The sequence below is a fragment of the Solenopsis invicta genome, chromosome 8 (assembly GCF_016802725.1).
Source record: "Solenopsis invicta isolate M01_SB chromosome 8, UNIL_Sinv_3.0, whole genome shotgun sequence".
Taxonomy (NCBI): domain Eukaryota; kingdom Metazoa; phylum Arthropoda; class Insecta; order Hymenoptera; family Formicidae; genus Solenopsis; species Solenopsis invicta.
Window position 1 is genome coordinate 20631112 of NC_052671.1, and position 12998 is coordinate 20644109.

The 12998-nt window shown below is 42.7% G+C and overlaps 1 protein-coding gene across 1 annotated transcript; it reads left to right on the forward strand.

The window, feature by feature from the left end:
- The first annotated feature begins 1591 nt into the window (after nucleotides 1-1591).
- On the forward strand, nucleotides 1592-12765 carry LOC120358366. The gene is made up of 9 exons (XM_039452422.1): nucleotides 1592-2549; nucleotides 3171-3301; nucleotides 3697-3793; nucleotides 4014-4962; nucleotides 5240-5306; nucleotides 5385-5553; nucleotides 10704-10853; nucleotides 11723-11904; nucleotides 11997-12765. The coding sequence occupies exons 1-4, from the start codon at nucleotides 2273-2275 to the stop codon at nucleotides 4829-4831; spliced, it is 1323 nt and encodes a 440-aa protein (XP_039308356.1). The 5' UTR covers nucleotides 1592-2272; the 3' UTR covers nucleotides 4832-4962; nucleotides 5240-5306; nucleotides 5385-5553; nucleotides 10704-10853; nucleotides 11723-11904; nucleotides 11997-12765.
- Nucleotides 12766-12998: the final 233 nt, after the last annotated feature.

Genomic DNA, 12998 nt, shown 5'->3' on the forward strand with positions numbered 1-12998 from the left:
TATATTAGTAAATACGCTTTATTTGTTTAATTTGCCATGTAACTACTAAAAACAACAAGTAGGTGACATTGAATATTAGGCCATATTGAGCATATTTCCTTTACTTCTAATTTTACCTGAGATTTTTTGTGCGTATTGCAAATAAATTAAAGTTTGTTTCTTTTTTAAACAAATTGCAGGTTAGAATGTTTTACTGCAACTTCTGCAATTTTGGAACTCCTGGAATATTTGAAGAAACACTTAGACCATCATATTTATCATAGAAACATTACTTATTTTTATTATTGTGACTATGACAGATGTAAGAAATGCTTCCAAAGTGGTACATATTTAAGAGCACACTTACGTCGAACCCATGGATTACACTCAAAGAAGCATGAAACATTTCTGTCTATAGCTTTTTCTGCTGATGAAAGAGGGAAATTTGTATGTACAATCAACATTTGCAAGAAAGAATTTGATAACTTTCATCTTCTTATAAAACATTTGAAAAAGCACATTAATAAAAATCAACAAATCCAATGTCCGTTTCGAAATTGCAAAAGAAGGTATTCTGTGTTATCTTCTTTTACCAGTCACATATCAAAAATCCATAAAAATCGTTATGATCAAGCAGAAATAGTTACTGTTGAAAATCCTGTTGTTGAATCTGAAGAGTCATTAAACAACACACTGCTTGAAATTGATGATCAACCCAATATGATAGTGCAGCATGAACCTTATAATGCCCAATACGATGCTGATGAATCAGATTTATTTCTAAAAATGTTGGTCAATTTTACTTAAAACTAGAAAGTAAGTTATTACTTCCAGCATCAACAATTCAGTATATAGTTACTGAAATAAATTACATTCATGAGAAAGGACAAGAAATCGTTCAACAAAAATTACAAGAATCTTTTTTGGCTGAAAAAATTTCATCTGATAAAATAAATCAAATTATGAAAAACGTTTTCAAAAGTGATCCTTGGATTAAAAGTAATAACATCTTTCAAACAGATTATAATATTTATATAAAAATTTTTTTGAAAAAGTGTTTGATTACGTCGATCCAATCTTTATTGAAATCGATAAAGTAACGAAAAAGTATTTTGCTTACGTGCCTGTGCAAGAAACGTTAAAAAATTTTTTCAAGGATAAATCGTTGCAAAATGTAATTGATCTTAGATTGCAACCCCAACACGATGAATTTTTACAAGATTTTACAGATGGAAAAGTTTTTAAAAGCAACTTGTTTTTCAAAGATAATCCAGAAGCTTTACAAATAATTCTTTACCAAGATGCATTTGAAGTCGTTAACCCAATAGGTTCAGCAAAGAAAAAACATAAATTATTGGCCATTTATATGAGTTTGGGTAACATACAAGACAACTTTCGTAGTCACATTAACTGCATTAAACTTGTTGCTCTATGTAAAGAAGCAGATTTTAATCATAAAAGTGTTTATGGAAAAATAGTAGAAGATTTAAAAATTATTGAAGCAACAGGAATTGAAATTGATAGTAAATTTATTAAAGGCTGTCTTGTTTTTATCACTGGCAACAATTTAGGCAGTCACGGATTGGGAGGTTTTGTTGAAAATTTCAGTACAGCACAATATTTTTGCAGATTTTGTTATGTAACAAGAGAACAATTTTATCCTGCTAATGGTTCATGTAAAATATACGAATCAAGGAACATTGAATCATACAATAATGCTTTAGACAAGATTGGAAATAAAAATGATTTTCAAGGTATCAAATTCAATTCAGTTTTCAATCAATTAAAAAATTATCATGTCTGTGTACCAGGGTTACCTCCATGTTTAGGACATGATTTATTTGAAGGAATTGTAGCCTTTGATTTGCAATTATATATTGCTTATTTGATTGATAATAAGTGGTTTACTTTAAAACAATTAAACAAGAGAATTGAGAACTTTAAGTATTCGACAGAAGATCGACAAGATAAACCCTGTACAATAAGTGCTATGAACAAGAGAATATCTGGAGGTGCTTGCCAAATTTGGAACTTTCTTAGACTTTTGCCTCTTTTAATTGAAGACAAAATCGAAACAATTGATGATGAAGTGTGGGTTTGCATACTTCTACTCAGTGAAATAGTTGAAATCATTTGTTCTCCAATAATTCATAAATCTTGTTTACCTTATTTACAATTAATTATTTCTCAGTACATTTTAACAAGAGAATTGTTATTTCCTCAAATTAAGTTGCGGCCAAAGCATCACTACCTGATTCATTATCCTTAACTCATTTTGCAGTTTGGCCCTCTAATGAAAGTGTGGACTATGCGTTTTGAAAGCAAGCATCGTTTTTTTAAAAGAGCCATTCGATACACCCTTAATTTTACAAATGTACCAAAATCTCTCAGCATAAAACATGAACTTTTACAGAGTTTTGTACGATTAGGTACAGATATTAGAATCCAAACAGAATTCTATGAAGTTAGTAACTTTTACATCGAATTGTACAACAAAGATATACAAAAAGCTATACAGAATGCTAAGTTACCTCAAATGATCCAGCAATGCAGCAGAGTTGTTGTGAAAGGTACCGAATATAAACAAGGATATGCTTTAGTTTTACACCAAGATGGTTATCGATATAATATCGTCATAGGAAAAATATTACTGTTTCTCTGCTGTGAAGAGAATATTTATGTTTTACTTGAAGTGATGGAAAATAAGTACATACCATACCTTAATGCTTATGAACTTGGCCAAATTAAATAATATGAATGTCGTACCCTACATGAAATGATATACTTCAAACCATTGTATGTTTATACTACAGGAAATATGTATTGCATTAAACCATCGTATGGTTTTGTTTCTCGTTGTGTTTGACACCATCTACATAATCGATATCATATTAAGTACGTTATATTGGAAAAAAGTTTATTGATTAACACGTATTTATAAATTTATTAAAGTTTATAATTATTAAATTAAGTTCACACTTTATAGAATTTTTGCTGTACCATATTGAAATGTTAAATGTCTTATTTAATTTAATTGTGTTGTTTTGTTTAATATCTTAATTTCTAATAAATTTATACATTTTATACGTTTTATTGGTAAAACAGAACTTCAGGATCCTCTTGAGTCTGAGCACAAAGATTGTCGTAAATGTTACGACAATCTTTGTGCTTAGATTCTTTCTATTTTTCAGATCGCAAAATGCCATTATTCAAAGTAGAATCACTTAGTCACAAAAGAATCATGATAAAAGCAAATAGTATATCCGAAATAATTGAAATTGCAATAAAAAAATTAAAACTTCCTGAAGACAATACCTACAAGGTAATTATAAGTTTTTATCATTATTTATAATGTATTTTTTCAACTAAGATTATAGTTACTATTCAATTTTTGTGTGTTGTTTACTTTATTATTTTTAGACTAGTGCAACGTAAATATATTCAAATTAGTAAAAATTTTAAAATCTTTTTTTTATGTGAAAAACGTTTTTACGAATAGTATAGGTAGTTGTACCTTTATTAGAAATCGATGGATTTACAAATAAAAATTGTTTGCTTTTTTGTATAAATAATCTGTAAAGTAATTTTTTATATAAGTAATCAGAACTCCCCCCCCCCTCCCAAAGAAAACGTTACATATGTATTATTTACAAAAAATGAGTTACGTTTATCAACCTACTCATTATAAGAATATAATGTAATTGAATTTTTTTGTAGTTACTTTTACAAAACGATGGAACAGAGATAGATGATAATGATGTGCTACTGGAATATGCAGAACAATCTAAAGATATGATTGTTTTAACGATTTTAGGTATAAACATGTCTTCGGACTATGATAAAAAAATGAAGATAACCAAATTGTTTTAAATGAATCTAGTTCGACAATACAGAGAAATGACATTTCAGGTATACATTTCATTACTTTTTTCATTAAAAACTTGGTTTTTATTTATCATCAAACCTTAACTACCTTGTTTTATCCCACCTTTTCCTGTATACACTCAAGTGTTTTTTTTTTTTATTCATTTCAGATTCTAGTTCTATCAGTACATGTTCTGAAGCATTAAGTTCATCAAATAGATCAAGTACAAAAGTAAAATCAATAAATCTAGAAGACGGAGTATGGAGTAAATTATCGGAAAGAATAGTTGCTGCTTGCGTAAGAGGAGATAAACTGTGTTTTTCAGACAGAAAAGCAGTTATTCAGAAAATCGTAGAATATATGATTGATACTCTCAAAAACACGACAAGAAGTAAAGCACATGAAATTGCGACAATTCTCTGCAATACTTATCCGAAAACTTTTGCTGATACAATTGGTAACGATGAAATGTGGGGAAGTGGCTTAGAAACCGTACGGCTTGAAATTTATAACGCCTGTCTTTATAAGATTAATTCAAAAAAACGTAAATCGTTTTCGAAAGCTACGAATTATGACAGTGACGATGCGGAGCAAGAAGAACGTCAGCAGCAAGCTACATCACGACGTCAAGACGAGTATGGCTGCGTTGAGTATGCATCTATTCTATTATATGAAAATGCTGAAAGTGAAAATAAACGACGTACTTTATTAGAACTTTTCGCCCTTCACGAAATAAATCCACAAGTTTTAAAATTAATGGAAGAAACGTATCCAACTCTTCGTGCCGTATTAAATGATAAAAGCAGAAATTTAGAGATAATAGCTGCTGAGTGGCCTTTCTTACAAGAAACCGATTGTTTCTTTCAACACTGTTCTCGATTATTAGGGAAAAATGTTGTTCAAGTCTGGACAAATTCACTTAGTAACAAGACGAAATCCATACGGCAATATTTCAAACATTCACAGAAAAAAAAGCAAATGAAATAAATGAGATTATAAACGACTGCAAAACAGCTGTTCAAATAAGGAAGGATAAAATACCAAAACTATTAGTGATTTTCCGATTATTAATCTTTTATTTCAATGAAAAGGAAAATTTTCTTTTTAAAATAATTGGAGTAAGTATAAGTCATTAATAAAAAAGCTCAATAAAATTTTGAAATGTACATAAAAAAAAATAATGAAGTAGAGTAAAATTAATATATTTTAAAAGTAAAATAATATATTTAAAAAATAATATTAAAAAAATTTTTTTTTAATTACTAAATTATAGTGAGTTGTTTCTTAAATAAATTTAAGCACTAAGATCTAGCTACGACTGTTGAAGACAAAGGCGTTCTTGTTTGTGTTTTTACCGGTCGAATATTTCTCTGTTATTATATTTTTATATTTTAGAATGACGTTGATGATGCTGATGTAATAAATGCTGCTGACACTGAGTATCCTGTGCTTATCATCAGAGGTATTTTTATTAAAAGCCTTTAAACAATAAATGCTTTACTTTACACCTTTAATCATAATTTTGAATTGTACTTTGCAGGAAAATCATTATACGACGAGAATGCAAAATGTACTGTCATTATTAATAAAAAAGTTTCAATTACTTCCACGAATTCTCTGGAAGGAATCTTGATAACTTTTCTCGCATACTACGTTTATCGATTTTGCTATTCACCTAAAATTGAAAAATCTCTAGAATTTATACAAAGGTAACTACGATTTATTATAATTTCTATATAAATGTATATAACGTAAGTATATCCTATATAGCTTAATACTCAATATGGCCTACTTGTTATTTCTATAAGTTTCTTGGTTATATGATGAATTGAACAAATAACGCTGTGTTGTACAGGCTGTCAACGTGTTTGCAACAGTTGACAACTCGATTTTTGTATTTTGTTGTTGATAATAAAATCACATTTTTTTATTGTTTCTTTTTATTATCCATCTTTCTAACACTTTTTGTGAAAACGAAATAATATTATTAGACTAGTTAGAACAATTAAGTAACTTATGTATCTAATACGACCTAAATGACACTTTCTAAAAATCTTTATGCATTGCGGCCACGTAAATATTTAAAACTGTCTCATATTTTAAATTAATGTTCATAAATATTTTCTACTTTGAATCTGGCCATCAGTTTTTAATTTTGGATTCAGCAAAAAATTAAAAAAAAGCTTAGATAGGTCATATGAGGTACAGTTACCTTTCCCGTAGGGGTCTGGAGTCGTTTCGGGGCCTCCCGAGGCTCTGCAACGACTCCAGATACAGGAATTGGCGTTCCTGCGGTTCCCGAGCTCGCTAGGGGGTCTGCGGTCTCTCGTAGGCCGTAGATTCAGGGATCTCAGCGACCCTGGCGCCCGAGCTGGTATACCGTAATCCGTCACGTGCTGAAATTACGTGCGGGACGGACCGGTGGCCTGGGTCTCACCGCCCGGGCTGCGAGGAGTAAACCTCTATAAAAATCCAAGGGTGGCGTCCGTGGCGCGGGGTGTCGTTCCGTGTAACAGCGGGGCGGTGCTTCGGGTCTCGGACGCCAACGTTTTTAGTTGGTCGGCAGTCATGCTGCCGGGGTGGGGGTGCCGGTCCGGTGTGGTCCCGGGCGGGTGCTTGCGCCCGTCTGTGGCCTCGCCGGGCCGTTTCCCCCGCCTTGGTGGATCCGTCTGCCCATGGCGCCTCGGGCCGATGGTCCCCGGACATCGGCCTGAGTAGGCTCCGGGGCGAGGGTGGGGTTCCCCTCGTTAAATAAGACCCCACTTATGGATAACATGGGCAGACGACATAATAAGAAGGTACCGCCCAGGGGTGAACGGACACCCCAGGGCCGGCACGGGGGGGCTATTGTCCCGGGTCCCCCCCTGTCGTCATCGAACGACGGGCGGTCGAGCGGAGTGCCCGCAGGCTCCGCCGACCATAGGGCGACTGCGGATAATGACGAAGATGTGCTTGACCCCTTTTGGAGTCGGGTGCAACAGGCCAAAGACCAATTTGGCCCGATAGACTGGGAACGCCTGGATCGGATGATGAGGCGTCGCGGGATCAATCCTAAATGGGCCCCAAAGGAGGACTGGCTGGACATCATGGCCATACACGTAGACAAACTCCTTCTCGTGGGTGACTACGAGGAGAGTGAGTCTGACGCGGGGAAGTTTGTCACTTCCTCGTCGGATGAAGAGGACGGGGTGGAGCCGGCTCTACGAGCCGTGGCCCCCGTCTCGAAATCCGGCGAGGGAGTGGGGACGTTATCGCTGCCCGCCGGGCGGCCCGGGGTAGAACCGGCCGATAAGGCCGAGGCCCCCGTGCCTCCCGCTGGGGAGACGTCGGCCCTGTCACCCGATCGAAGCCGCGAGGCGGAAGTCGGTGGACGGGGCCCGGTTTGCGGGGCGCGTCGGGCGCGCTCCCTGTCTCCGGGCCGGCTGCCCGGCGGACGCCGCGAGGCGGATGCCGATCAGCCTGGCGGAGGCGGGGGGCGACGTCGGTCGCGCTCGCGCTCGCCGATCCGCATCCGCGGGGGTGGCCGGGGGAGCGAGGGCGAGCCTAGCTCACCCGATGAGACTCTTCCGGGCACCATCGTGGATGTGGACCGGCCTGAGGGAGAGGAGGTTATACAAACCTCCAGGGGCGCGGTGGAGGCGGTCTCCCCTCCTGCACCTGAGTCACCGGAGGAGGTCGTGGTCACCCCGGATATTCCGAGTGTGCCCGCTGAATCCGGGACCCAGCGTGCAAGGAAGCGGGCACGTGGCCGTCCCCGGCTCGATGGGAGCGGGCCTTTCAGGTCTCCGTCTCCCCTCTCGGACGGGGCGGCCATCGAGGACCGTCTCCACGGTGTGCCCATGGAGGGTTTCAGAGCACGGAGGCTCAGAGCCAACGTGATCAGAGACTCGTCCGAGGAAGATGAAGTGGCGGGGGGGTCAGATTCGCGGCCCAGGCAGCGGATCAAGATACCCCCGACACTGTTTACTCCCGAGCAGCGCCGAGAGCTAGATCGGGAGATCGGCGTCATCTCTCGCAGCACGACGACCGACCTGGCCGGCTTGGCCGACGGTTGGCTGCGAGAGGTGGAGATCGTCCGGACGAAGTGCACCAAGCTAGGGATGCATGGTGCCTTGTCCGGACAGTTGAAGAAATGCACCCATCTCGCCCGAGAAGCGGTGATGACCCTGGCCTACCGGGCCATGGGCCGCCTCGGGCGCGATGAGGGGCAAGACGAAGTCGCGGCAGCGGTGCGCGAGGAGGAACTGAGGTCCCTCCGCGCCGAGGTCGCGGAACTACGGGGGCAGCTGGGGGTGGCGAGACGAGCACTCGTGCTTGGATCGGGGCCCTCGGCTGCGTCCCGGAGCGACGGGGTGGACTCATCCTGCCCCCCGCCGGCCCTGGCATCCGTCCCTGTCCCCGACCCCTCTTCTTTCGAGGAGAGGGTGCTCGGGCTGCTGGGGCGGATGTCTGGGTCGATGGGGGAGATGGAGAAGCGCCTGGCGCGGGTCGAGGATGAGGCGTACTATGCCTCCTCCTCGGCCGGCGCCGGGCGAAAAGAGTGAGGGGTGGTCGTCGGGGGGACAGGGCTCCGCGGGAGGAGCCCCCTTCCCCCGAGCCACCCAGCGGCCCCGCGGACACGCCCGCTCGAGCTCCGTCCACGGACGGACCGAGCTGGGCGACCGTGAGTGGGTCGCAAGGAGAGGAGGAGGGCTGCTGCGGGGGGGCGCCGACGAAGAAGTCGGCTCCCGCCCCCGCGCCCTCGAAGATCGGCCGTGGGCGCTCCCTTCCGCGGCCGGGCGTTGCCGGTTCGGGTGCCTCGGCGGGGGTGGTGCGGCAGCGCCGCCCTCCTCCGCCGGGGTCGCGGCCCGGTAAAAAGAAGAAGGGAAGGGGGCCGAAGGGGGGTAAGCCTGGGGGAGGGGACGTCCCGTGCGGCGTCCGCTGCCCCGGGTGCGGTGGGGAGGCGGATCCCGCGCTCCTCCGTGGTGGCAATCACGGTGGAGCCGGGGTGTGCCTCCTACACCGAAGTAATCAGGAGGTCCAGGGCGGCGATTAACCTGGGGGACATACTCCCTCAGCCCGCCCTGGGTCTCAAATTTAGGGTGTCGCAAGCCGGGGGTGTCCTGTTGGAGATCCCCGGCGCGGACAGTCGGCCGGCGGCGGAGCGCCTCGCGGCCGAGATGAGGCGGGTGGCTGGGGGTCCGGGGATCCGGATAACCTGCCCTATGCGTAGGGTAGGTGTTCGGGTGTCCGGGTTCCTGGACTCCACCCTGCCGGAGGATGTGGCGGTGGCGCTGGCATGCGCAGGAGCATGCAGCGCCACCGATATAGTAGTTGGCCGAGTTACTCGCGGCCGCCGGGGCATGGGCTCTGTTATTGCGCAGTGCCCTGTCGCGGCGGCGGCGAGGCTCGCCAAAGTGGGTAAAGTGGCCCTGGGCTGGGCGGTTGCGCGCGTGGAGGCGCTTAAGGCGCCTCCACAGCGTTGCTATCGCTGCCTGGCTCAGGGCCACATGCAGCACCGGTGCCCCGGTTATTCGGACCGGTCCCGGTGCTGCTTCAATTGCGGCGGGGAGGGTCACACTCGGGCTCAGTGCGCGAATTCGCCGTTCTGTCCCGAGTGTGCCTCCCGCAATAGGGCAGCCGACCATCGTCCGGGTGGTCCAAGCTGCCCCAAAATACCCCCTATGCCACGGAGGGCTGGGGGGCTTCCTCCCTTCTCCCCGGATCCGGGGAGAGGGGAGGATATTGAAATGGAGCGGCCTCCGTCGTCGCCGGATGCTGACGCTGCCCACGGCGCTCAGGCCGTTGGGGGCGGCGGTCCGGCGGCGGCCGAGGCTGCCAAGGGGGTGCGTCTCCCGCGGGCGGGGTCCCAGTAGATGGGCCCCCGGCTGCGGGGGATGCTCGGCTGCCGGGGCCCACCTCGGACTCTTCGGAGTCCGGGGAGGAGCCCCCGCCGCCCAAGACGCGCGCGGTCGTGGAGACCGACGCGTGTGACGCCGTCAGCGTGGTGAGCCACGCGTCTGGGGATAACCTCCCCGTGGCCCGGGTGGTTCTGTCCCCCCTCCCCCCCCAACTCCCGCAGAGGGAGCGGAGGGGGAGTAAGGCCACGAGGGAGGCGAGGCCTAAGGGAGGCGCGCCCAGTGCGCCCTCCCCGGGGCCGCCCGTCCTCGGCAAGGGGAAGCGGCGATAGTGCCGCTCCTCGGGTGCCCGTCCCTAGCTGCCCCTAGCGCTCGGGGGATGCGACGGGACGGGGCCCAGGCCGATGGGGCCCGACACTAGGCGGGATGTTCTCTCCCCTGGTGTCCGGCCCGGCCACGCGAGCGCCGTGGACGGGAGGTGGTGGGGCGGGCGGCGGCGACCGCTCGTCCCTGGGCGTGGGGCTCGCACCGGCGATATGTCGGGAGCGGCTCCATGGCCCTAAATGGGCGCGGGGGTGCGTGATGCCTCGCTCCGCATCCCCGGGGTCGGGCTAGGCCCTACTGGCTGACGTATCTCGGCTGGGCCAGCAAAGCCCGACTCCCAACCCGACGAACTGGCGCGTCGGGGAGCTTCATGCTCCGATCCCCAGTGGAGGGACGTTGGCGTATGTTACAAACCCGGTCCCTCCACGCAACGGGGCGAGATGGGCTCGGTGGGTTTTTAGTGGGTAGGCGGGCCGGGCCTCGCCAACTTTCTGCCGCGCAAGCGGTCTGTGCCGGCGAGGGGTACCGCGTCCCGAGTCCCACACTCCCGTGGTTTAGCCAACCCGGGGTACATGAGTATTTTCCCCCCGTTAAAAAAAAAAAAAAAAAAAAAAGGTACAGTTACCTTATATATATTAAAAATGTTAATAAATATAAGAATTTTTAATTTATTTAATTTAAATATTTACTGTTTTCAGAATTTTTTTACAAATAAATCCACAAAGAGGAGCAAAAAGTGCATCAAAAGCTCGTCGATATAATAAATCATTTGATGTGCGAGTATTTAAACTTGCCAAAGAACTTTCGGCTTTTTCTGACCAATTCAATTTAACCCAGTGATACTTATGGTAAATATACTTATATAATGTGATATACACTATTAGAAATACGTAATGATATTGTTATATTGGATAATAAAGACAGTTTGTAATTCATTTTAATAATACAAATAGAAATTTAATTATACATTGTTAAAAATTTCTGCATTAGATTTAATGAAAAGTACTGGAAGCAAAAATCAATCACGTACATTAAAAGCATTTTAATGTTGTCAATAAAAATTAAATTACGTAACTAAAATTTAATGGCACAATGAACATTAAACTTCATGCATAATGAACATTAAACTTTATGCACAATGAACATTAAACTTCATCTACAATGAACATTAAACTTTATGCACAGTACACATTAAACTTTATGTACAGTAAACATTAAACTTCATGCACAATGAACAACAAACTTCATGCACAATGAACATTAAATTTCATACACAATAAACATTAAACTTTATGTACAATGAACATTACACTTTATGCCAATAAACATTACCTTTCATTCAACGCACATTAAATTTCAGTAACATGAGCTGAATTTTTAGTTTTTACATTATTGTATTTGTACATTAATATGCATGAAATTTAATTCATGTTACATTAAATTTTTGTTACGTAACTTAATTTTCATTGACAACATTAAAATGCTTTTATAATGTGCGTGATTGACTATTGCTTCCAGTACTTTTCATTAAATTTACGGCAGAAATTTTTAACAGTGTAGTATCAGAAAAATATAAGACTAGAAACGTATTGACACGTATTACGGCTTATTCCGTATTTAACTCAGCGATTTATAATCCTATCTTTAATCTATAAAGGCAAAACGGTCCATCGATATCAGTAAAATTAATGGCTTGTTATTCGCGTTCTGATACCAGCAGAAAAATACATAAATTCGCCAATGCTACCAAACAATATACCAGGAAGATACTTGTGAGTTTTGTGAAATAGGTCTATGTTATTTCACGCAAGATATATTGCGGTCGACAATTATAAATAGAGGAACCCATCAGATCATGCGAGAATCTGCCTACACATCTCGTCCCCGGGAAAGCCGTGGGTAATTATCGTTGATTCATCTTGCGATCTACGAATCGACGGAGTGTACCAGCGTGGAAGGAAAACGGTCATAAGATCCTGATTCATTTCCAGGACAGCATGTGGTCTATCATCCGAGTAATAATAACTATTATGTTCCTACCGGTGTAAATATATCTATGTAATCGCAATCTCTTTGCTCTATTGTTTCCTCTCGCTGCGTCATTATTGACGACATCGGGATAATTAACGATGTCGTAGACGAAGCGATCGCTTGACCGCTTAAGCCAACCACTTTCCTGTTCGGTCTGCATCGCACGAGAGGTCAATGACGTTTAAAACTTTTACGGATGTGACGTTGATGGTGATAATAATTTTAATCTGAAATGTAATTGCACAGAGATAATTGATAGCGAATATCAAAGAGTGCTAAATTTAATTACAAATAGGAGATTATGTTAATGTAATTACTTAAAAATTCAGTCATTTAAGAAAGTAAATAAAAAGCAAACCTCGGGTGTAACTCAAGTTTGAAATTTCATTACTTTATACTTACATGGAAAAAAGTGTAATGAATTAAAACGTAGTTTGATCTAATTAAACATCGAATCACACTCTCACAAATATATATATATATATATATATATAAACGAATGCCTTCAACGATGGTAGCTAGATCTTAATGCTTATATTTGTTTGTGTGATTTCATATAGTTTCCTCAAATTCAATAGACTCCGTCGCCAAATTGTTTTTACGATCATAATACAGCTCTAAATTAAACAAGAGTTAGTAATGTAAAGAATTTAAGTTTATTTGAATATATGAAATACTTTTTGTTAAAAATTTAAGTTTTTGTTTAAATAAATAATATTTAATATAAAAGTGTATTTATTCTATTATTCGGAAATTTTCTTATTCAAACAATTTTGTCTCTCTATTATTTCAGATATGAGAGGCTTCACTGTACTTTGAAAGAAAAGACGCAGAAACATTTTGCTATGTCCATGCTGTGTACCGCTTGGAAATTGATTATAAAAATAATTGAGAATGTGAAGCACTAAATTAAATTTTTCAATGCTAAATTATAATTTTTACATAGACTTTAACTCAGATAT

Excerpts from the sequence above, each read along its gene's own strand:
- LOC120358366 (XM_039452422.1), top strand. The coding sequence starts at position 2,273 with ATGAAAGTGTGGACTATGCGTTTTGAAAGCAAGCATCGTTTTTTTAAA. Across the intron at positions 3,302-3,696 it reads CTGAAGACAATACCTACAAG|TTACTTTTACAAAACGATGG; the intron begins GTAATTATAAGT and ends ATTTTTTTGTAG. Across the intron at positions 3,794-4,013 it reads GATTGTTTTAACGATTTTAG|ATTCTAGTTCTATCAGTACA; the intron begins GTATAAACATGT and ends TATTCATTTCAG.